The sequence below is a fragment of the Gadus chalcogrammus genome, chromosome 14 (assembly GCF_026213295.1).
Source record: "Gadus chalcogrammus isolate NIFS_2021 chromosome 14, NIFS_Gcha_1.0, whole genome shotgun sequence".
In the NCBI taxonomy this organism is placed as follows: domain Eukaryota; kingdom Metazoa; phylum Chordata; class Actinopteri; order Gadiformes; family Gadidae; genus Gadus; species Gadus chalcogrammus.
In genome coordinates, this window is record NC_079425.1 from 11,386,303 (window position 1) to 11,407,840 (window position 21,538).

Below are 21,538 nucleotides of genomic sequence, written 5' to 3' on the forward strand. Positions count from 1 at the left end.
TGTAATACATAACTACATTACAAGAACCGTAATCAGTTAACGTCGTACGTCTGTTCGATGGTGAACATGATGCTCATGCTTTGGAATGACTGTCGTGTAATTCTACATGTGATCTCTGTGCCAGGATGCTGCGTGGCGCCAGTCAGATGCAGGACTTCCCAATCCTTACTTCCACTAACAACCTGGAAAGTCTGTAAGTAGCTGATCTCCACATCCCCATTCACCTGAAAACGTCAACTCATCCATGACCGTCTATCATGAAATAGCACCTCATTATAGTGCTAACATGCAGTTGTTGCTTTGATTTTCAGGACCCTAACTGGCACCAAAATATCCTCCATTCCAGCCCATTTGTGTGAAGACCTGAAGTTGCTTCGCACATTGTAAGAGAGACCTCCTCCTCATCGTCATTATGTGTAACCGTACAACAGAATAACACTCCTGTAGATATTTGTTTGAGTTATGAAATGTAGTTTTTGAATACTGTCCATTAGTACAAAGTTTCGCTAGTTCTATTTTTATTTTATTTAAAATGTTAAATTCCCTGATATTATACTGACATAATGTGTTGTTGTCCTCTGACAAATTGTCTGGTATAATCATCCCCTACAAGACCGGGTTTCGCTCTTCCTGTTTATTAAATATTTGTTTGTAACTTATTTGCCCCAGCCATTCCATTCTCTCTACTGGAAAAAGTACCTGGTTAATGAAATGAATGGATTGAGTTGGTTAAATGTGATCATTTTGTGAAGACAGTGAAGGTTATTCTGTTCTCTGTTCTATGAAAACAGGCATACGTGACTTGTTTTGATTGTACATATAATTCCCTTCTCCTGTCCTCGTCCTTCAGAGACCTGTCCTATAACCAGATAGAGGAGCTGCCGTCTTTCCACGGATGTGTCGCACTGCAGGAGCTGTAGGTCTCAACCACGCACCTTGCCTTCAAAATAGAATAATGTCAACAGGGACACTGGGGAAAATACTAACTCATATTTCATCTCTCTTTTAAACCATTTGCAAATTGTGTCCAAACAACAGAAACCTGCAACAGAATCACGTTCAACAAATCAACCGAGACACTTTCCATGGACTCGGCTCTCTTCGCTTGCTGTGAGTGGCCATGAGAGAAAAACACACACACGCACGCACACACGCACGCACGCACGCACGCACGCACGCACGCACGCACACGCGCAAAAAAAATATAATATATTAAAGACCAGATTAAGACAATATATGCTGGTATTCTAAATGTAAATTGTATTTGTTCTCCGCAGAGATCTGAGCAGGAATGGCATGGTATCCATCCACAGAGATGCTTTCCTCTCCCTGACCGCACTTACAAACCTGTGAGTTTTGTTTCCCTTCTTCTCCACTCCAGCATAGAAGATAGCACACTCCATTTGGACCTCTATTTGTGTGCGTTGTTCCATTGTTGTGTTCATACGTGTGACCTGATCTCCCCCCTCCACTCCCACCATCCCAGAGACCTGAGTATGAACTCTCTCACGGGGGTCCCGACAACGGGTCTGAATTCGCTCAGCCAGCTGAAGCTCTCAGGGAACCTGCAGATGAAAAATATGCTGAGTGCAAAGAGCCTGCCGAAACTGAGGTGAGACTTTGTTCTGAGACTTTCCAACTCTCTCCCTGCGGTCTTCCACACTCCCCCCCCCCCTCCTTTCTACGGTTCCCATGGATGTGGTTGTGTGGTGAAATAGTGTTTCGGATGGAGAGCAGCACTTTGTTAAGCCCGGCCATTGATGTTATTTCCGTTCCGTAGATCACTCTCTGCGCCGTATGCCTACCAGTGCTGTGCTTTTGCGGACTGTAGCCCCATGATGGGTCATTCAGAAGCTGACGACCTGAAGCAACCCACAGGTGAGACGTGAACTGCATTCAACTGCCGATTTCTAGGCACTTCAAGCAAGCGCCAAATTTTTATGTTCTCTTTGTTCCTACCTCTTCTACTCTGTGTCTCCATCAGCTTGATTAGATGATAGGTTGCACTGGTTTATTTTCTCCCAGTGCTAATATAGCTATTAGTTGTATCTTCCGGTGCATGAATGGCTAATGATTGCCTGTTCTTTCTCTTCAGATGGGGAAGATGTTGAGAGAATCTCAATGATAATGCGCTGCACCCCCTCACCAGGTAGGCAGCAACATAGCTGAATGATTGCTCTCCGCGGTCATTGTGACACACTCAAGGCAATGGATGTAAAGGCAATAAAAACAACTGTAATCCTTCTCTTAAAAGTGACCCCACTGATCCTTATTTACGATTGTTTTTATTTTATCTTTGTGGTTACTTTATTATGTCTTTATTCACTTTAACACCCATCACCTTCCTTATCAGTGCATTCAAATGGTGCGTGTTATCAGAAGTGGCTGAATAGATACATGGGGCAAGAGGGTTTGTCGGTGCGCAGCGTCTAGATGAGTGCCTTGAGATCAACAAGTAGAACTAGAGCTCTCCGCCCTGTCGCCCCGGTCTCCAGGAGCGTTCAAGCCCTGCGAGCATCTCCTGGGCAACTGGATGATCCGCGTGACGGTGTGGTTCATCGGCCTGGTGGCGCTGGTCTTCAACTCTCTGGTGCTGGTGGTCACGTTCGGCCCCATGCGTCGGGCCTCGGGCCCGGGCCCCTGCCGCCCCCAGGGCTCCTCCCTCTCCGGGGCCCGGCTGCTCACGGGCCTGCTGGCCCTCGCCAACCTGCTGACGGCGCTATACGTGGCGGTGCTCTCCCTGCTGGACCTCGCCACCTGGGGCTCCTTCGCCGAGTTCGGCGTGTGGTGGGAGATGGGCCCGGGCTGCGCGCTCGCCGGCGCCCTGGCCGTCTTCTCCTCGGAGTGGGCAGTCCTCCTGCTGGCGCTGGCCGCCGTGGAGCGCGGCGCGGCGGTGCGCGCCGTCCTCCGGAAGAGCGCGCCGTCCCCGCGGCGGGACGCGCCGGCCTGCCTGCGGGGGGACCGGCGCTTCGGCGCGGCGGCGGGCGCGCTGGCGCTGGTGGCCGCCGCCGCCGCCGCCCTGCCCCGCGCGGCCTCCGGCGAGCCCTCGGCGTCGCCGCTCTGCCTGCCCTTCGCCGGCGGGCGGGGCGCGGCGCTGAGCGTGGCGCTGGCGCTGGTGCTGCTCAACGCCCTGGCTTACCTGTTCACGGCCGCCGTCTACACCCAGCTGTACTGCCGGCTGGGCCGCACCGCCCTGGCGGACCCGGGGCAGAGCGGCGCCCTGCGCCACGTGGCCTGGCTCATCTTCACCAACTGCGTCTTCTTCTGCCCCCTGGCCGCCTTCTCCTTCGCCCCGCTGCTCGCCGCGTCGGGCGCGGCGGCCGGCGGGCCGGAGATCGCGAAGTCGGTGGTGCTGCTCTTCTTCCCGCTGCCCGCCTGCCTCAACCCCGTGCTCTACGTCTTCTTCAGCCCGGCCTTCAGGGAGGACTGGCTGCGGCTGAGGGCCGGGGCGCGAGGGGGCGGGGCCAGAGGGGGCGGGGCGAAGGCGGTCGCCGGGGCCCAGGGCGCACGAGGGGGAGGAGGAGGAGGAGGCGCCGGCGGCGGGCCCGTGGCGCTGGGGGCGTACGGCTGCGGCGGGGCCTACGCGCCCCTCTGCGGGGAGGCGGTGGCGGTGTGTGCGCAGTGCGAGGCGGCGCTGCGCGCCAGGACCTGCGCCTTGCCTCCCCCCACCTCCTCCTCGTCCTCCTCGTCCTCCTCGTCCTCCTCCGCCTGCAGACACTTGGTGAAGTCCCACAGCTGCCCCACGCTGATGGCGGGGGCAGCGGCGCCGTGCCCGCGGTCGGAGGGCTACTGGGCCGACCGCGGCACGCCCTCGGCCCAGTCGGAGTGCGCCGACGAGGGGGACTCGTTCCTGTCCGACAGCTCGGACCAGGTGCAGGCCTGCGGCCGCGCCTGCTTCTGCCAGAGCCGAGGCCTCCCCCTGGTGCACTACTCGTACAACATACCTCGCATCAAGGACTAAGACAGCCCGCCGGAGGTGTGTGTGTGTGCGTGCGTCTGTGCGTGCGTGCGTGCGTGCGTGCGTGCGTGCGTGCGTGCGTGTGTGCGTGCGTGTGTTCGTGTCCGACGAGCCTCGTTTGTGTAATGTGCAGACTACCCTGTCAATAGACTCTTCGGAAAGCACTTATTTTTCTAAACAAAACGCCTAAAGGGAACGGTGTGTCATGTGAACTGACAGGGCCGCTGCTGGTGTTCCAGGATGTAACTGAGCGTGCGCGCGAGCTAGCCAAGAAGGATGTCACTCAGGAGGTCCTTGCTACCAGTGCCTGCTTCTCGGTTCAAGTTGGACTAAATATGAGTATCTTACGGACCTCAACCTGTCACTTCTAGCTACGGTTCTTGTGCCCATTTCCGCTTCACCTGTACGTGCTATTAGTGCTCAAATATCGTCTATATATATATATATATATATTATTTTAAACTTCTATGTCGCTGTGGAACTTTATGGTAATTGTAGCAATGGTATTCATCTTCATTTGTTTAGTTTTAATGAACTGTACCTTCAGGAGAGGTTTGGGGGTAAACAGAGAGAGAGGGGTCTTAAAGGTAGGGGGATAGGATAAGGACAAATCGTGCAGCACACCAAACCCTTCTCATCTAATCGAAATCCACTCTTCCTTCTCTGTCACGGTTAAGTACCCTGTACTTGCATTTTGTGAAAGCATGACAAATGATTCGTCATTTAATCAGAAGCGTTTTTTCACTGTACAAAAAAGTATGACAACGAATGTGATAAAAAAGTAGCCAATATCACTGTTTTTCCAACAGCCGTGCTGGGTTGTATCGTGTGCTGCTTTAATTTATTATTTTGTGCAGCAAGAATGTGTGGGTCGCAGTAACTTCAGGTATATGAATGGTGGCCTTTGGATGATGAATGCACATAACCCCAGCACTCGCTACCATTAGAGCACCTCTCGTGAAAATTCAATCCAAATACTTTTTCCTGTTCCTTTTGTATGTTAGTACTGTAAATTTTCAATGATGGCTCAACATGTAATTTGTAGTCTTAAGTTGCACATATTGCGTGCTCACAGTCCGATTCAAATTTAGTAGTCGGCGATTGACTCGTTTTTCAGCATAATCTTTGTAATAAAATGAACTTCATACATAACTATCGCGGTAGGGGGCCATCTAATGGTTATCGGTGTAACTTTTCCTCCGAGGACATTTTGTGCGAGATGCTACATAGGGTGGTGCGGCGGGTGTGGTGTGCTCTGTGCTGGAGCATGAGTGCACAGACGCTATGGTGGAAACACCCATGTAGCATGTAGCCACATGCTGTGCCACATGGATGCAGGTCACCTGAGAGCTCAGGAATTTAGGCAGTGTAGGGAAAGTCATCTATCAACAAATTGTTCTTCTGTCCACGTTATGCATCGGAATTACTCGCTTTGAATTTATTTTCTACAGGCTTTTTTATATGTTCCGACGTTTCCTTTGACACCAAACCTTAATTATTTTCCTCTGTTCAAAATGTCAGTGTACTTTAGAAATGTTATTTTGGTTTGTGTATGTAAATTATTTTCAAAGAAATCTAACAAATCAAAATGGGATGCGAACTAAGGGAGCTACCTCTTCCAGTCTGTTTTTCCTATTGTTATTATAATGTTCCTTGCATTTCTGGCTTCATGTTGATGCATCTGGCTGTATATCATAATTTCAGTTAGGTGCAATTTGTGGTAGGAATGTATGTACTATATACTGTGATTTCTTTCTTTTTTTACCAATTATAAACTATTAAAGTTCCTTTGCATTTGTTTATTTTAGTTTTGTTTTATTTAAGAAAGAAGTTAAATTCAGGAACAACAAATGTTTTCAAGGATATTCAAACAGGGAGACATTTTTCAAGATGTCCCATTAGCAGGTGGTGCTAAAGATCTCTAATGCTACAGATTTTTACGACTTCGTACTCAGTAAGAGCCCGAGACCCCTTTTCCTTTTGTTAATCCTAACGGTTAATATACAAATGTTGTGTAGTAAATTAAACAACACTCATCTTGCAGACATCTGTCGATTGGAGAAACTCTTTGCCCCAATGTGAATTGTATTTAACCTAGTCAATTTAATGCATCTACCATGCAGGCAGTTGTGGCCACAAGAGTCATTCCGGGATACACTAATCCCATCTTTTCAGAAAAGGTAAAGAAATCTAAAGACATATGTATTCACTTTGCCAAGTTGTTACTGTAATGTAACAGGCAATCTGCCGGGACTCCACCTGCTTCTCTTGAAGGCACAGGCAATCACTTTGGATTATGATTTAGCAGATGGTTTTATGCAAGTCCCTTTAGGCATCTGTTAAATGGCTAAAGGTAATGTTCTTCAACCCCCAGCCTGCTGCTAGGGGAGCTACGGATGGAGTAAAGTCCCGGAGCGGTACAGTAGCTTAATGACCCATGATGTGGACCCAGGTAAGATACTGAGCATAGCTTTTGAATTGGTTTTGATTTGCCTTTATTCAAACTTGTTAGGGTCAAAGTATGTTAATTTGGCAAATTTGAAACCGTACTTGGTACATACAGAGGGGACTGGTGTGTTACATTTAATTATATCCTGGTATTTGGGAAGAATAGAGAATTACTTACAATTCGTCGAAGACCAAATTAAGAAACTGCATTTCTCCCGGTCTTCATAAATATCTGAAGACTAGTCTTTTCTGGGAACATCTCACCGGCTGGTATCGTTTTTTATAACACTAATATTTAGATGAAATAACTATACAGGTGGCGGTCACCTCTTGAAACAAGTATTGTAAAAATGTGATGATTATTGCTAACATTTCCTTTTTTGTTTCCATTTGTATTTGCTTTGATAGTTCTCAACCTCAGATGTAAATCTATAAAATCCTCTGCTAAATGAGTTTACTGATGGTGCTGTATTTATAGGAGATTTCATTGCCCAACAAATGTTTCCACTTATATCCATAATCAAGAATCTTCTTGCAATGCAGAAGGACCAAAGAGACACAATGTAAAGAGTTTACATGAGTCTTCTATGGTAAACCTCACTCCTGAAAGCTTAAATACACTTAAATTTGCCAACCCATATGGCTGCGTTCATTTAGTTTAGCAGTGTTGGCCTTCCAATCCCGGGGTGTTGTATTGTGTGGTCGTCAAACAACCTTCCATTACACCAGTCCAACGGCCGACTAACCTTATTTGATTATAGTCTTTTATTTCTCTATACCCTGTCTTTGAGCACATCTGTTATACTTCTAACACCCTTACCTTGGAACCATCTTTAGAGAAGAGATACAACAGCGCTTCAACTTAATCACACATATAACCACTCTCTAACGTTATACATGAAGATAACCATCTCTAGCCTCGTACCTAAATTTAACTACCATTAACTAAATACCTACACATCACCATCTCTAACATGAACTATCAAACCTAAACTTAACCATCCCTCACATAATACCTAAACTTAACAGTCTGTAACCTAAACCAAACCATCTCGAAGAGGGCCTAAATGTAATCATAACTGTATACGCTGTTAACATGACAAATAATATTGGATTAGGTTTAGGTTGTCGTGAGGTGTCGTAAGCAAAGCGTTACCAGGCTTCTAGGTTGCATCACAACCAACTGGCTGTAATCACATCAGTCTACCTACTTTTTAGCAGTATAACATAGGATTGAATGCGTTTAATTACTGTTTTCACAGATGTTTTTATTATTTCTGAATACTAATACTGAATGCCAGAACAAAAATCCACAAACCAGCCGAATGATAAATAAGACTGAGACAAGCAGTTCTCATTATTGGTAAATAGGTCACACAAAATGGTAAGTGGTCAAAACACAAAATGTGAAAAATAACGGATATCATCGTATTTATCTTGAACACATTTGCCCACTTGGCCCTGAAATCCCAGGCTCTTCTTCAGTCAGATTCTCCACATTTCTCTTTTTTTTCTTCTCTCTTTTTTTCCTCTTTATAGATTTGAGCTGCAAGACAAGACAGAAAGGTGTGTTTTTATAAATGGCCACAAGCAACGGTCACAGTGGACCCAACATATTCAAGTCGGACTTAAACTCAACACAGCAGTTACAGGTGAAAGCAACCTCATTGAAAAAGTAAAGGAGGAGAAGGCATCGGCGGATCAGTGGTAGATTCCTCTGAGGAAGCATGTCAACACAGGTTGAGATGCATAAGCAGGGCGCAGTGGCGTCACCCCTTTTGCTCGGGGCGTGGCGGTTCCGTCCCGGTGGTTTCACCGGTGTGAGGCGGGGGTTGGCTATGCTCTTGTGTCATACTCACAGCGAACTTCGAGTTTACACTCCACGACGTCCTCGCCGCTGTCGTTCACCGCCTTGCAGGTGTAGACCCCCCCGTCAAAGGTGCAGGGCTTGCGTATCTCCAGGGTCAGGACGCCTTGCTTGCTGAACATTCTGTATTTTGCCTCGTTGGAGATGTCCATCTTGTTTTTGTACCAGGTCACTTTGGGCTGATGAAGCACAAACTATTGTTACATATCAAGTCGTTGTTGCCGTAGATGTAACAATTAACCTGAAATAACATGTCATAAGCATGGATAACATAAGCTAAAGAGTAGCATTCACACGCTAATAAATGTAGAAGTCCTTTGGATCACTGACTAGGGAACAGGGACCAGTGGCAATTCATCTTTTTGTTTTGTAATGTTTTAGGATAGGACATCAAGCACCATAATCATCGGTTGATGAGGATAAAGTTTGATTCACATTCTCCCCTGACACAGTTAAGATCCCCCAAATCAGGGTAAGGAGGAATTGTAATCCTCAGAGGATGGAATGTTGTGGCGATGTCGACTTAGCTCAGGAGGTAGAGCAGTTGCCTTGTAACCGAAAGGTTGCTAGTTCGTTCCCACGCTCCTCCTAGCTGAGTGTTGATGTGTCCCTGAGCAAGACACTTAACCCTAACTGCTCCTGACGAGCTGGCTGTCGCCTTGCATGGTTGACTCTGCCGTCGGTGTGTCAATGTGTGTATTAACCGATGTAAGTCGCTTTGGATAAAAGCGTCTGCTAAATGCCCTAATTGTAATTGTAATTGTACCAAAGTAGTACCTTAGGGATCCCTCTAACGGAGCAGCTGAGCGTGGCGTTGTACCCCGCTATCACAGAGCGGCTGACCAGCGGGTGGGTGAACTTAGCTGCCTCCGAGAAGTCATGCTGCTTGTAGTTCGGGGATTTGTAGCGGCTACCTGGAGAGAAAGAAGTGAAAACCTGGGGATGATGTGTCTGTTTTGGCCCTCATTATGTCCAGCTCTTTGTTGAGCTAGAGTTAGTCGAAACCAGATATTAAGTTACGAATGAGTTCAGTGGTGAACAAGTCGTCCATCTCATGGTGAAGAGAGCATGAACCTGTGATTGATAGCGTTGGTCCATGTGCAACAATGCCCACCTGCTTTCTCGATGTAGGCGCTGTCCTTGGAGTTGCAAGGTTCTGGGCTTAGGCCGACCTGGTTTATGGCAAGCACTTGGAAAACGTACTCGTTCCCCATGACCAGGTCAGACACCACGCAGTTGGTACGTCTGTGCTGCTCAAACACTGTGAACCACTCCTGTTCAAGAATCCACATGACTCAGTTTCACGTATCCATACATTCCATATATTTTTTAAGCAGCAGGGCAACTGATCTATGGATAATCTGTATTTTGATTTAAATTCACAAGGTGTAATGTTGTTTACACCTTGTACAAACAAAGCAGCATCATCGATTTAGAACTACCTGTAATGCCTTACATTCAACAGATAATGCTCTTTGTCACATGATAATCACAAACACACACACACACTTGTCACTCTGGGGTGCAGGATAAATGAAGTGAACCTAATAATGAAGTAGTGAAATATGACCAGGGGTATCATCAGGAGAGGAGGACAAATATCTGTATGGTCGGACAGTCAGCCAATGTGGGGTCAGTGCTATGAGGCTATGATTAGGGCATTCCAGGTGGCTCTGTGCTCCGTCAAGCAAGTTGGGGAAGGTGTTGGTTTAGTATCTCACATCCAACACATCCAACACCCAGAATGCATCACTTCTCCTGGCCCCCAGGGAGGGCCATGTAGTTATTTGTCACAAGGGAGGCTAAAATATCCCGGGCCGCATTCCCCCTCGCACTCGGTGTACATATATTTATACGACCCATTGGAGTCTGTATAATGGGGAGTTAAGCTACCTGAGGCCGATTGTGGTTAATGGAAAGCGTCCCAAGAGAAAACCAAACAAGCCACTGCTTCAAACAGTGAATGAGCAACAGGATAGATATTGCTACAATTAGGGCGGCCATTGATACGAACGCTTGATATTTTCAAAAAATACATCAAGTATTACTGACATATCCGGTTGTCTCAAGGCGGGTAGTAAATGTCTTGTCTTGGTGTTAGTTTTCAAGAATGATCTAAAGATGGATTTCAATGTGTGCCTGGAAAGGGTAACCCGGGATACTTCATACCATGGTCTTCTTGTCGGCCTTCCGAACAAGGTAACCAATAATATCACAGTTTCCATTGTCCTTCGGTGCCTTCCATTCAATTGCAACGTTAAAACTCCACACGTCCGTAATCTTAAGGTCTTGAGGGGATCCTGGAAGATCTGTCCAAAACAAAAGTGTAACCTGTTAAAAAGGACATTTATAACTTCTAACTTTAGTACCAAGTTTTTCGTCACCAAGTTTGAAACCCGTCTGCCTCAGTAGTCCTCACCCACGATCTGTATATGGATGCTGGCTGTGTCTACAACGTTTTCAATCTGCACCTGGAGATCATATTTCCCAGAGTGTGTCCTCTCCGCCATGCGGATGAAGAGGATGGTGTCTGTGTCGCTGTTGCGGAGGCTGACTTCTGTGGGTTTCAGGGGCTCACCATCTCGGCTCCAGCTCACCGTGGGCCTTGGCTTACCCTGCATCCATAGATGAGGATGAACACATTATATCAGCGTCACAGCCGTACATCGGATGAACACATTATATCAACATAACATATGTATATGAGGATGAACATAGGACATCATTATAACATCAATACATGAGGAGAAACGCATGACATAAGCCTGTCGTCAAAATATGAGGATGAGCAAACAATATAAGCGTAATATCCCTATATTAGGATGAAACCATGACATAAAATGAACAATATAATTCAATACACTGAGTCACAAGGACGATTCATTGGATCATGTTAATTGGTCCATATTGGGGACATTTATTTGAAATTTTGGGATGCAATTTGAAATAGCTGCAATGAGCAATGTTAGCTAAAGTATGATACTCCTGAGTAGATTTAATAAACTGGATAAAAAAATGTAATTGGAATTGGATTCAGCTGGCTTTTTGACTCAGTTTAAAGTGTACCTGGAATGGAATCACAAGATTGATGCTCTCTCCAACTTTCTTAACCAGAGTCTGCCGAAGGTTTCTGGGGATCCAGATTTTGGGTCGCTCTGTTCAGGCCATGTGAAGAGGAAGAACATTTATACATATTCAACACAGCAACATGCATGCAAGGTTAAAGTCCCCAGCTAGATATAGATGAATATTTATATATATATATATAGATATAAATATGTATGTAACCTGAATAGACCCTTTTCAAAGAGGTGTCAATGCAGGACAAACACAGTGTTCTACTCTATGAAAAGCATCTATAGAGACACCTATCTTTGAACCTGGTTAGATTTCCTTACGTTTATTACAAGAAGAAAAATAAACCTTACTGTAAAAAAAATAGTTTCAGATATCATTTCAGAAATACCCACGCATGATCTCCTGGATGCTGACGGCCTGGGCCAGTCTGGCGGGGGGACTGGGGCCAGCCATGTTGTAGGCCCGCACACGAAAATGCAGCTTATCTCCAGTGCAAAGATTTTTGATTACCACAGAGTTTCTGTCAATCAGACCTTCAAAGGCTGGCACCCATTCATCTGCTGTGATAAGAGAATCAAAACAGAAGGCAGTCGCTTTTAACTCTTGAGTCGAACGCGAATGAGACCATGTCAAGGCTTTTACTGCAAATGGATTTTCATGATATCTGATTTATACGTGTGGACAGGAAGGTAACAACACAAAATGGTGCCTTAGCTTCACAAATCCCTATCAAACTCCAACATGCAGGCAATTTGAAACCCACTTGATGCACTTACCATCATAAAAGCTCTCATGCTAATGGTATCCAGACAAAAGCCTCCTCTAAATAGGTGACTGGCAGAACCTAATGCTATCAGGGCTAATGTTGCCTGTTCCCAGACTGAAGGGTATGATCATGATCATTTTGTAATTTAAAATTGTTTCTCTCACATGTAATAGGTCATGTCCTTGCCTTGTCTTGCCCCCCCCCCCCCATTATCAAATTGTTATGGTGTGGGTACTTACTGCCCTCTTTGCAGTACTCAACCCCGTATCCTTCCAGCTGAGCTGCGCCCACCCGCTCAGGCGTCCTCCACTTCAGCGAGATGGTGGTGTTGCTTATGTCATCAATGCACAGCCCAATGGGCTCGCTAGTAGGAGCTAGGGGAAGACAGAACAAATGTTAATGCATACCCTGACTGTTTGTTCAAAACAAACACGAGTTTGCAAACCAATGTTGAGCATAAGAAGAGGGGATCGACTTAATACTATATCTTTTTCATCAGATCTGAGGTCACTTGTTGCAGACACTTAAGTGCCGAGGGGAGCAGAGCTGTAAAACAATGTAATAACCATCTGTTGGTGAGTTGTATCAGATGGTGGTGAAAACTGTCGGACAGATTCAGTAAGCCACAGTGCACAGGGAGGGTTTGCTTGGAATGTCTCAACTCTTACCTCCGGAAGAGGTTTGGAGACGGGACATGGATCACCAGAGGAGCATGTTCTAGACCTTGCATGCAGCTGCCAGGAAGTTTCAAAAGCCTGCCAGTGCTTTGGTTGCTTTGGGATTTTCTCGGTCATGCAAGTTTTTAGGCAAAAACACATGCCAGTGTGTTGGAAGGAAAACTCATACAGTCCGAACTCTGGAACAGGGGATCTAATCTTTAGGTTCTTGTGACAGTCTGGACAATCACAGGGGCTGAGGAATTTGTCCTCGAAAGGGACTAGGGTTAGAATTAAGATCCAGCAACTTTTGCAAAACATTTCTGATTGGTCGAATGGCCTAGATGCAGGATTTTATTTTGATGGCTTCTAAAAAAAAAATCTTAATTTGAAGGCGCTTTTATATCATATTAACGTCACCAAAAGTGAGGAAGTAAGACTGGTGAGGTTGTTTCCTTTTTTTTTATTACTAATAGTTAACTCAAAAGCTATCGATCATTTGAAGAAAGATGGTATCCATAATTAAACTATTACATAGCCTGCAGTTGACCTGGAGAAAGCTATTGACTTTGTTCCCCTGGAGAAATAAGTCTTGGTCTAGGCTGAGGAATTTGGTGATCTAGGAACTCAAAAATATAGACACTTCTCCTTATCTTTGAGTGCTTCCCAGCTGAGTTTATTTGGTATCCTTTAACAATACATCCTGCATGTTCTGTCTGATTAAAGACCCTGTGGCTGCTGTTCATGGCTCCCGACTAGGCTTTGAAAAATTAGTGTTCCCCAAGAGGAGCTGGAGGTTATGTTGTTAGGGAAAAAGACATTTGGGTAACTCATCTTTGATCATTATTATGCAACATTATTGGAGTAGAAATGGTTATAGACAGATTGATGTTGTGCCGATGCTGGAGAGTTGTGGAAGCATGCAGATTTTTGAGCCACCATGGACACAGCAGGTCTTGAGGAAAGCCAGTGGTCCAGACGACACAACTGGGACTCATCCTGGAGCACCTCCAAGCTGGGCTGATGCATTCAAATCTGCTGCATAGCTTTGGGTAGGCAATGACGTGTTTGAGTCTTCTGCTTATGATTATGTCAGTAATCTGGTTTAACTCTCATTTGACCAATTGTTGACCAATTACATTATGGCCGGTCGGGTCATGATGTTCTTGTCTCCCAAGGTTATCAAATTGCATAATAAACTATTTTTGTCACTGCTTCTCTAAATATATCAACTTCATGACTGCCACTTTATGGCTCAACTCATTGACCCGTTGACAGTCCAGAAAGTTCTGGCACCACACAAATCCAGAAATATGCTGAAGGTCTTATGCATGCTCTTCCTTGACACATGGTTTAACCATCCAACTAAATTACCTTTGTTTGACTGCTCAAAGTTTTACATGCAGATTTTGACAGCAGACAAGAATGTCCATGGGGTAATATGAGGTATAACTAATGATAAATACTTATATTACCAACTCATACTTGTTTCACAGAGATTTAGTCAAATGTTGACCTGCTTAAATTTGAGGGGTTTGCTAGGCAATCCAGCCACAGCCTAACCTCATATTATTTCCCCATAACTAAATATTACACAGACTGTAGGCCTATTTGCTTTATTGTACAGGCCACGCCAATCTCATCAAGTTTGAATATTTGTTATCTTATCTTTTTCTTTCAGTCATATTGCCAATAGAAGCACATCTATGCACTTCTATACTCATGTTTAAAGTAAGTTATATCCTAACTTATATTACCATTATATTTTTCTTGTTTATTTTTTAGTTGACAGAATAACATCCAACTGCCACCACAACAGAATTCAAAATCAAAAGAAGCCTACTGCAAACGGCTTCAGGTTCCTGCTCAGGTCCCTGGTCAGGTTCCATCTCAGGTTCAGGCTCCGTTGACTCTCCTTTGGATGGTGCTGTAGGTTCCCCCGCAGCTGGGACAGAGATTTCTTCTCCAGGAGCACCCTCCACTGGCCGCACCTCATTCTCAACACACTCTCCCTCTGGTCCAGTATCTCGGGCCACAAGAACTAGATCCTCCTTCAAAACACACTCTCCCTCTACTCCACCATCTCGGGCATCAAGGTCGAGTCCCTCCTTCTCAACACACTCTCCCCTTGTTCCACCATCTCGGGCCTCAAGTTTGAGATCCATCTTCTCAACATGCGTTCCATTATCTGGGGCTGCAAGGTCTAGATCTTCCTTCTCTTCCTCCTTCTTCTCGGGATCTTCTGGTGGTGGTTGGGTTGTCTCTTCTGCCACTGGCTTCTTCTCGGCGGTCATCGGGAGCTTTGGCTTCGTCATCCTACTAGCTTAGTTAGGGCTGCTGCTACTGCTGCTGCTGCTGCTGCTTAAACTTTGTCTGCGTACTTGGGCTTATTGTTTTACCTCACACCTTGCTCTACTCGATTGTCTGTCTCTCTCTCTCTCTCTCTCTCTCTCTCTCCCTCCTCCCTATTGTCTTCCTCTCCCAGTAGTAGCAAGGCTCAAGGTCCAGCTGGCTGAGCTGCATGCTAACATTGTCTTATTTATAGAGAAGGATGCCGTGGATGGTTCCCTAATCAGCTGTCTTAGGAGAGATGGGCTGCCGGGATACATTGAAGATCGCACTAACACTTCCCGGATGATAGAACTAAATTAAAACAGGTAACGGTTGATTAAAGGCTTCTCTCTTATAGAGGTGTCTGTCACAAACACCATTTTATTTGAGCTGCTGTGTCTATGTTCACTTTCAAAGTGTTGCATGTCATGTTACATGTCACGAGAGAAAAGTGCTTTTGAGTTGGTACAGATGCTAACCGCCTTATAACAAACCTTAGCCTACTTGCCATCCCACGTGTCCAGTAGAGCGTATAGCATGATTATCAAATAGGGATAATAGACGTAAATGTACGAACCCTGCATTTTTATCAAATCATATATTTGCAGGGCCAGTTTTGTTCAGATAGGACACCTTAATTTTTAAGACCATCATGCTTTCATTTCCTTAGCAAAAGATCGATAAAACCTAATATTTTAAATGTGTGTGCAAGCCACAACCACTCATGCACAAGCACACACACAGGCACACATGCATGAATGTACTTCAGAAGCGTTCATGTGAGTAAGGTTATGGATTTTTGAAAGGGACAATGTGTAGGATCTTTACTTGCATAAATAATTTAAATAGCAAATAAGTTAAGGTGTAAAAAACCCTTAAACATGTGACCTTTCCCTGACTCTCTCCATTACCCAGAAAAAATCTTGTGGGTTGAAATAATTATGTGTCTATGAACATGTAAGTATCAGAAAATGGGCAGTTGGTGAGCCGACGAATGTTTAGCAGCTCCCATAGCTGTAGCTTTGTTTTGTCCAACAGAAGTGAGAACATTTAAACTACCCTGGAATGTAACCGATGTCAATTGCTCGCCAACCTCTCAATTTCAGACAGGTGAGTTAAACAAAAATCTTCACAGATTTACATCAAGCATAATTGTGTCCACCCCCTGACACTCAAATAAAAGCCCCTCGCCTGATGAAACTTCTAATAGGTCACCCATACCTTCTGTTCCACAATGAGACAGAATGTATCATCCACCTTGCCACACCCTTACACGGTCACTGTCTTTGTCTTTATCTTGCGTTGCACCAATACAATAAGTGACCTGCAGTAAAGTTGTTCTGCTTGAGCCAGAGCGTACGTTTTTTAAAAGTGTCATGGTGAACGAAGGTGGAGTGCCATGAAGAGACTCACCGACTGGTACAAAGGGCTGGGAGGCAGCGCTGTGGCACGACATGCCGATGGCGTTGACAGCGTAGACCCGCATCTCATAGGCCACGCCCTCGATCATCCTCTTGGCTTCGAAGGTTGTGTCGGGGTAGGGGTCAAAGTTCAACCTCATCCATCTGTAGCTTTGTTTTTTCTTCCTCTCCAGCACGTAGCCTGTTGACGGAGCGAGTGATTAATGAGCGCCGGCTTGATCGGAGAAGAAACGCTGCTTGTTCCTCCGGCATGTGTTCCTACCGATGACAGGCTGACCCCCGTCAAACGCAGGGGGATCCCACTGGACCACACAGCTGTCCTCACCCACACTCAGCACCCTGGGGGCCAGGGGGGGGTCTGGCACGTCTGGGGAGGGCATGTGGACGTTAGAACAACTGAGAATATCAGAGACCGCTGGACTACATTATTCATCATAGGTATTCGTTTATCGTTTATTTTGGGGGGTGGGGGATGTATCTGGTCTTACAACTGCTTTGTTAAGCAAGAATGTGTGTGTGTGTGGGTGATGGGGGGGGGGGGGACTCCTTCTTACCGACAACTTTTACGATAATTTCAGCGGTGTCCTCCCCGGCTGGGTTGCGAACAATGACCGAGTAGCCCCCTTCGTCCTGCCTCTCCGCCCCCTCAATGGTGAACACACAGTGGCCCATGGTGCTCTCCACGTGCACTCTCCCGTCTCCCTCTGACACCACCTGCACCGACCGTGACACACACATCAGTGCTTCCCTCTTTAGTCCCAACACCACCGTCCCTTTATGAGCAACGCATCACACCATCCGTGTGTCGCTTGCAAAATATTTATCACTGCAAATGGTACTTTCGATCCTTCACGTATTCACACAACGTCAACGATTTGTAATTGTGGTGTTTGTCGTTTTCTCCAACACGACACTATGCATTCAAGAAGTACACCCTGTGCCTTACAAACAAAGCTGGTGGACCAGTGCAGTTTCTGTGCTAGTAAGGGTCAGTATTTTATACAGTCTATGTTGAGTATCCTTAACCTCTAATACACCCACCACATGCTGCTTTATTATTGCCTAGGGGTTCAAAATATTTCCAGCATGACATTATACTTTAGAATCCAGCTCTTTTAAAAAGGGAGGGATCTACGACTAAGAAATGGCCTGAAACGCAATAACGTCAAAATGCAGAACCATCTGCAGCATTAGTCAGTGACTACTCAACACGTTGGACGTACTTACTGTCCACCTCTGAGTTCCCTCTGTGATGTGTGTGTGTCCGAAGGGAGATTCAGAACATGCTCTTACCTGGCCTGATGGAATTAGCTCACTGCTACATGCATGACTTTCATTTTCTTCCAGTACTTTGTGGTGATCTAAATACAGGACAGAGTCCAGGCAAGGCATGCAATATGCTGTCTTCAACATGAATTACGAAAGGAAACATAGAGGTTAGCATTCTTCGCCCGGTGCCTACATTTGAGTGCACCATAAAGCACAGAAAACAAAGAAATAAGTTGTTTCTTTAAGGTTTACGAGACATTCAACATGCATTGTGGGGGTACTGGGTTTTCAAAAGTGATATGCCGGCAAACTACATAAATAAATCAGAAAAGGCGACAGGTGCATTTTTTTGTTATCCAGATACTGTGAGGAGACACAACTTAGGAGGGGGCACATGCACAAGGCTAAGAGACCTGTCAAAGCTCAAGCCAGATCTAGATAGAGCTTACCTTTCCAAGCTCGTTCACGGTCCAAGAGAGGGGGGCCTTTCCTTTGTTTGCAGCATCCTCTGGCTTTGCAGCACTAGCCTACGTGTGAGCAGAGCAAAGCGGTAACAGAAGAAAGAGAACATCTTCTTTTCCTTCTTAGCTGTTAGTGGTCTCTTACCTGTTCACAGTTCTGAGATTACTGAGTACCAATGAGTTATGTTACTGTGCCAGATATAGTATTTTATATATTAGTTGGGAAGAAGTATAACATTCATTATTATAATTACTATGAAGCCAGCTTCATGTTAAGGCTGGTTAATTGTATTTATGAACCTTGAGAATTCACAGAGGCCTTTACCTACTGGACTCTGGATCAGTCCAAATTGTGTTTTAAGGAATTTGACCAAAGTAGGGCGAACAATGTGATTAGGGTACCTTCCCTCCCTTGGTCCAAATCACTGTTGGGGCCGGATCACCAGTGATAGGGACGTCCAGCCGCAGTTTGTTGCCAGCCACGACTATAATGGTAGAGTCCGCACTGCGGCCCATACAGTCCAGATGGATCTTTGGGGGATCTGAGGAAAAAGAGCCAAGACGTTTAAAAAGCTGTCCTTCTTATTACATCATTTAAATTAGAATGTTTTCCTTTTTATCAATAACAAATAAAGATAAATAAAATTTTTATGGTATACCTTGCCGTGGAACGTAATCAATCTTCACCTCTAAAGACGAATACATATAAAAGGAGATACATGTGTAAGTTTTGGCTTCAAATAACCCAGAAAATTATTAGAATAATTGTTACTGTTAATATGAAATTGAAGTATTATTCGAAATTGACTCAAAAATCTATTTTGTTTAATGTCTAGTGGCTATAGGATAAATTGACCACCCAGGAAATTGAGCTTGGCAGAGAGGTTGAAAGCGTAGCCCTCTGGCACGAATGTGTAGTCTCCCTCATCCTCGGGGGTCACAGCATCGATGGTCAGCTTGTGAATCCTGTAAAGGTTAAAGGTCAATATGAAATATCTGCAACATTTGTCAGTGCTTTGGAGCCTCAGCATTCTAAAGGGAGTCCCATGTACACCATGGTAACCAATGGAGGACGTGCACATGTTTTAATTTACTATCAGGTAGTATATGTTTCCGATTGTCCTGTATTCAAATGGCATGTGACAAAAAAGTCAGAGCCTGTGAGGGAAAACCAAAACAACTTATTTTAAAACGAAAAGTGATAATAATGGGTTACATAGCAGTGCTGGGAAGTGATCCTGGGCCTAATCTCCACTTAAATGCAGAAAGTGTTTTAAGATCAGAAGTAAATATTGACTCAAATTGCCCCCTGTGGGTTAAACACATGCTATTGCATGCATGCATTATTATTATTATTATTATTAATGATAATAATAATAATTATTGTAACGTGATTTTAATTATTTATTGAATTATAATAAATTGAAGACTTTGGCGGATGTGCCGTATAGGAAGCTGTTGCAATAGTTCTGTGAGTAATTCTAGGTGATTCTAGGTGAGTGTTTCTGGATGGGGGCAATGTTTCTGAGGTAGAAAAAGAAACTGGGTCCAAATGAGATTGTTGGGTCAAAGATGGCGCACAGGTTTTGGATGTGAGAGGATGGGTGGACAGTGGAGCCATCGATACTGAGGGAGAGACTTATGGCCGATTTAGTAAGGGATTCCAAACCAATGCAACCAAAACAGGGGTTTTGGTTTTTCTTCAAATATGGAAGCAAACCTTCCGAAAAAACATCGGGAAGGTGGTTTGCCACACATGGGTCAGGGCCTATACTAGCAGATAACATACAGCAATAAAGTACCTTTACATTAAAGGTGCTGTAGGTAGGAGAGAGCAAGCAGATTAGAACTGAAATGCATAAGGTTTAGAAACTAATCCAAAAAACACCATGCATCTTGTCTTTATCCTCTTTCGAGAAGTGTTTAATTTTTCCCACCTGTGAAGGCCGAGCAAGATGGATTCCCTGAACCAATCCCGGAACAGATACCCTGATTGGTTAGAAATTTAGCGGGAGCGGTCTAAAATCTAAATTGGCCCCTGCAGAGGCAGGTGCAGACAACTGGAAACGGATATTCTAACAGCGGTTTCACTCAAGGATAGCTGACGGATAGCTGTATTCCATGTTAACACATGACACTCCAATAATAGCTCTTCAATCTTTCCTACAGCACCTTTTTATAGAGCCTTCCTGTACTTTTCCCCCTTCACACACACCTGCCAACGTGAGTGATATGGGTTCTGGAGCTCGCCTTGACCTCCACACCGTTCTTGTACCACGTTCCCTTCACCTTCTCATCAGATACCTCACACTTAAAGAACGCCTCTTCCTTGGCCTTCACGGTGAGGTCTGCGATGCTCTGGTAAACCTCCAGGTCTTTCTCTGTGTGGGGTAGAAAGCAATGTTTACCATTGAGTATTGGGATTTTGATGTAGGGTGGCAGGGGTATGTAAAGTATATTTTTGGATTCAATTAACTGACTGAGGGATGTGTGTGTGTGTGTGTGTGTGTGTGTGTGTGTGTGTGTGTGTGTGTGTGTGTGTGTGTGTGTGTGTGTGTGTGTGTGTGTGTGTGTGTGTGTGTGTGTGTGTGTGTGTGTGTGTGTGTGCGTGCATAAGGTATAACACAGGGCTATCAACTATAGCCAATGTTGTACTCTGCTGTATCCTAGCAACAGATAGTAGGGTATCAACACTTTTCTGATTTGTGGCAACAAATATAGCAGCAGAATTTCAACAGCGTTGTCGATGTATTCATGAACTCCTGAATCAAAGCAGCACCTACATAGACGCAAGAGTGTACCCTATATACGTACAGGAACTGAATGTTACAGGAGCTTGTTAGAGGTCTGGCAACAGGAGGCCAGCGAGCTGTGCATAGTCAGCTGGTTGGTTGGCTGTCAGACTCAGTCTGATTGTCAGCCAGATCATTTGTACTGAATTCAGGACAGGGAGAGGAGACTCTGTGCTACAGCCCAATGGGGATGCCTACGTGTTCACACCATGATACACTTGATACTCAAATATACTATATGTGTACCCTATACCCTGTGTATGCCGTCACGTCATTAAAGATAAAACAAAATATTTACAAATATTTTTGCATAACAAATTTTGGTTACACGGTTATGAAATTGGCTGAATAATTTATAATATAATATAATTGTTACTAGAGGGTTAGGGCTTAAAACATTATTTAAATTTCAGACAAAATAGTCATAACGTTGATTGTAATAAGGTATGAACTTGGACATTTATCTGCATACCCTGCTTGTCTCAGAAGGG

General features: G+C 45.0%; 2 protein-coding genes across 2 annotated transcripts in view; one reads left to right on the forward strand and one right to left on the reverse strand.

Annotated features, from left to right (window-relative positions):
- The window catches only part of lgr4 (leucine-rich repeat containing G protein-coupled receptor 4), a 31,753-nt gene extending 21,774 nt beyond the window's left edge, over window positions 1-9,979 (forward strand). Inside the window, exons 10-18 of the mRNA XM_056608506.1 lie at window positions 125-193; window positions 312-383; window positions 851-916; window positions 1,039-1,110; window positions 1,278-1,349; window positions 1,487-1,612; window positions 1,781-1,878; window positions 2,096-2,149; window positions 2,496-9,979. Coding sequence (XP_056464481.1) covers window positions 125-193; window positions 312-383; window positions 851-916; window positions 1,039-1,110; window positions 1,278-1,349; window positions 1,487-1,612; window positions 1,781-1,878; window positions 2,096-2,149; window positions 2,496-3,961 — 2,095 coding nt within the window. The 3' untranslated portion in view covers window positions 3,962-9,979. The remainder of the gene's footprint in view (window positions 1-124; window positions 194-311; window positions 384-850; window positions 917-1,038; window positions 1,111-1,277; window positions 1,350-1,486; window positions 1,613-1,780; window positions 1,879-2,095; window positions 2,150-2,495) is intronic.
- The window catches only part of LOC130403954 (myosin-binding protein C, cardiac-type-like), a 29,355-nt gene continuing 13,830 nt past the window's right edge, over window positions 6,014-21,538 (reverse strand). Inside the window, exons 15-31 of the mRNA XM_056608507.1 lie at window positions 20,471-20,636; window positions 19,115-19,221; window positions 18,915-18,944; window positions 18,658-18,797; window positions 18,244-18,321; window positions 17,080-17,239; window positions 16,788-16,892; window positions 16,518-16,706; window positions 12,357-12,491; window positions 11,744-11,911; window positions 11,340-11,428; window positions 10,693-10,888; window positions 10,443-10,582; window positions 9,388-9,547; window positions 9,051-9,187; window positions 8,266-8,452; window positions 6,014-7,952 (exon numbers count right to left, since the gene is read on the reverse strand). Coding sequence (XP_056464482.1) covers window positions 7,888-7,952; window positions 8,266-8,452; window positions 9,051-9,187; window positions 9,388-9,547; window positions 10,443-10,582; window positions 10,693-10,888; window positions 11,340-11,428; window positions 11,744-11,911; window positions 12,357-12,491; window positions 16,518-16,706; window positions 16,788-16,892; window positions 17,080-17,239; window positions 18,244-18,321; window positions 18,658-18,797; window positions 18,915-18,944; window positions 19,115-19,221; window positions 20,471-20,636 — 2,252 coding nt within the window. The 3' untranslated portion in view covers window positions 6,014-7,887. The remainder of the gene's footprint in view (window positions 7,953-8,265; window positions 8,453-9,050; window positions 9,188-9,387; window positions 9,548-10,442; window positions 10,583-10,692; window positions 10,889-11,339; window positions 11,429-11,743; window positions 11,912-12,356; window positions 12,492-16,517; window positions 16,707-16,787; window positions 16,893-17,079; window positions 17,240-18,243; window positions 18,322-18,657; window positions 18,798-18,914; window positions 18,945-19,114; window positions 19,222-20,470; window positions 20,637-21,538) is intronic.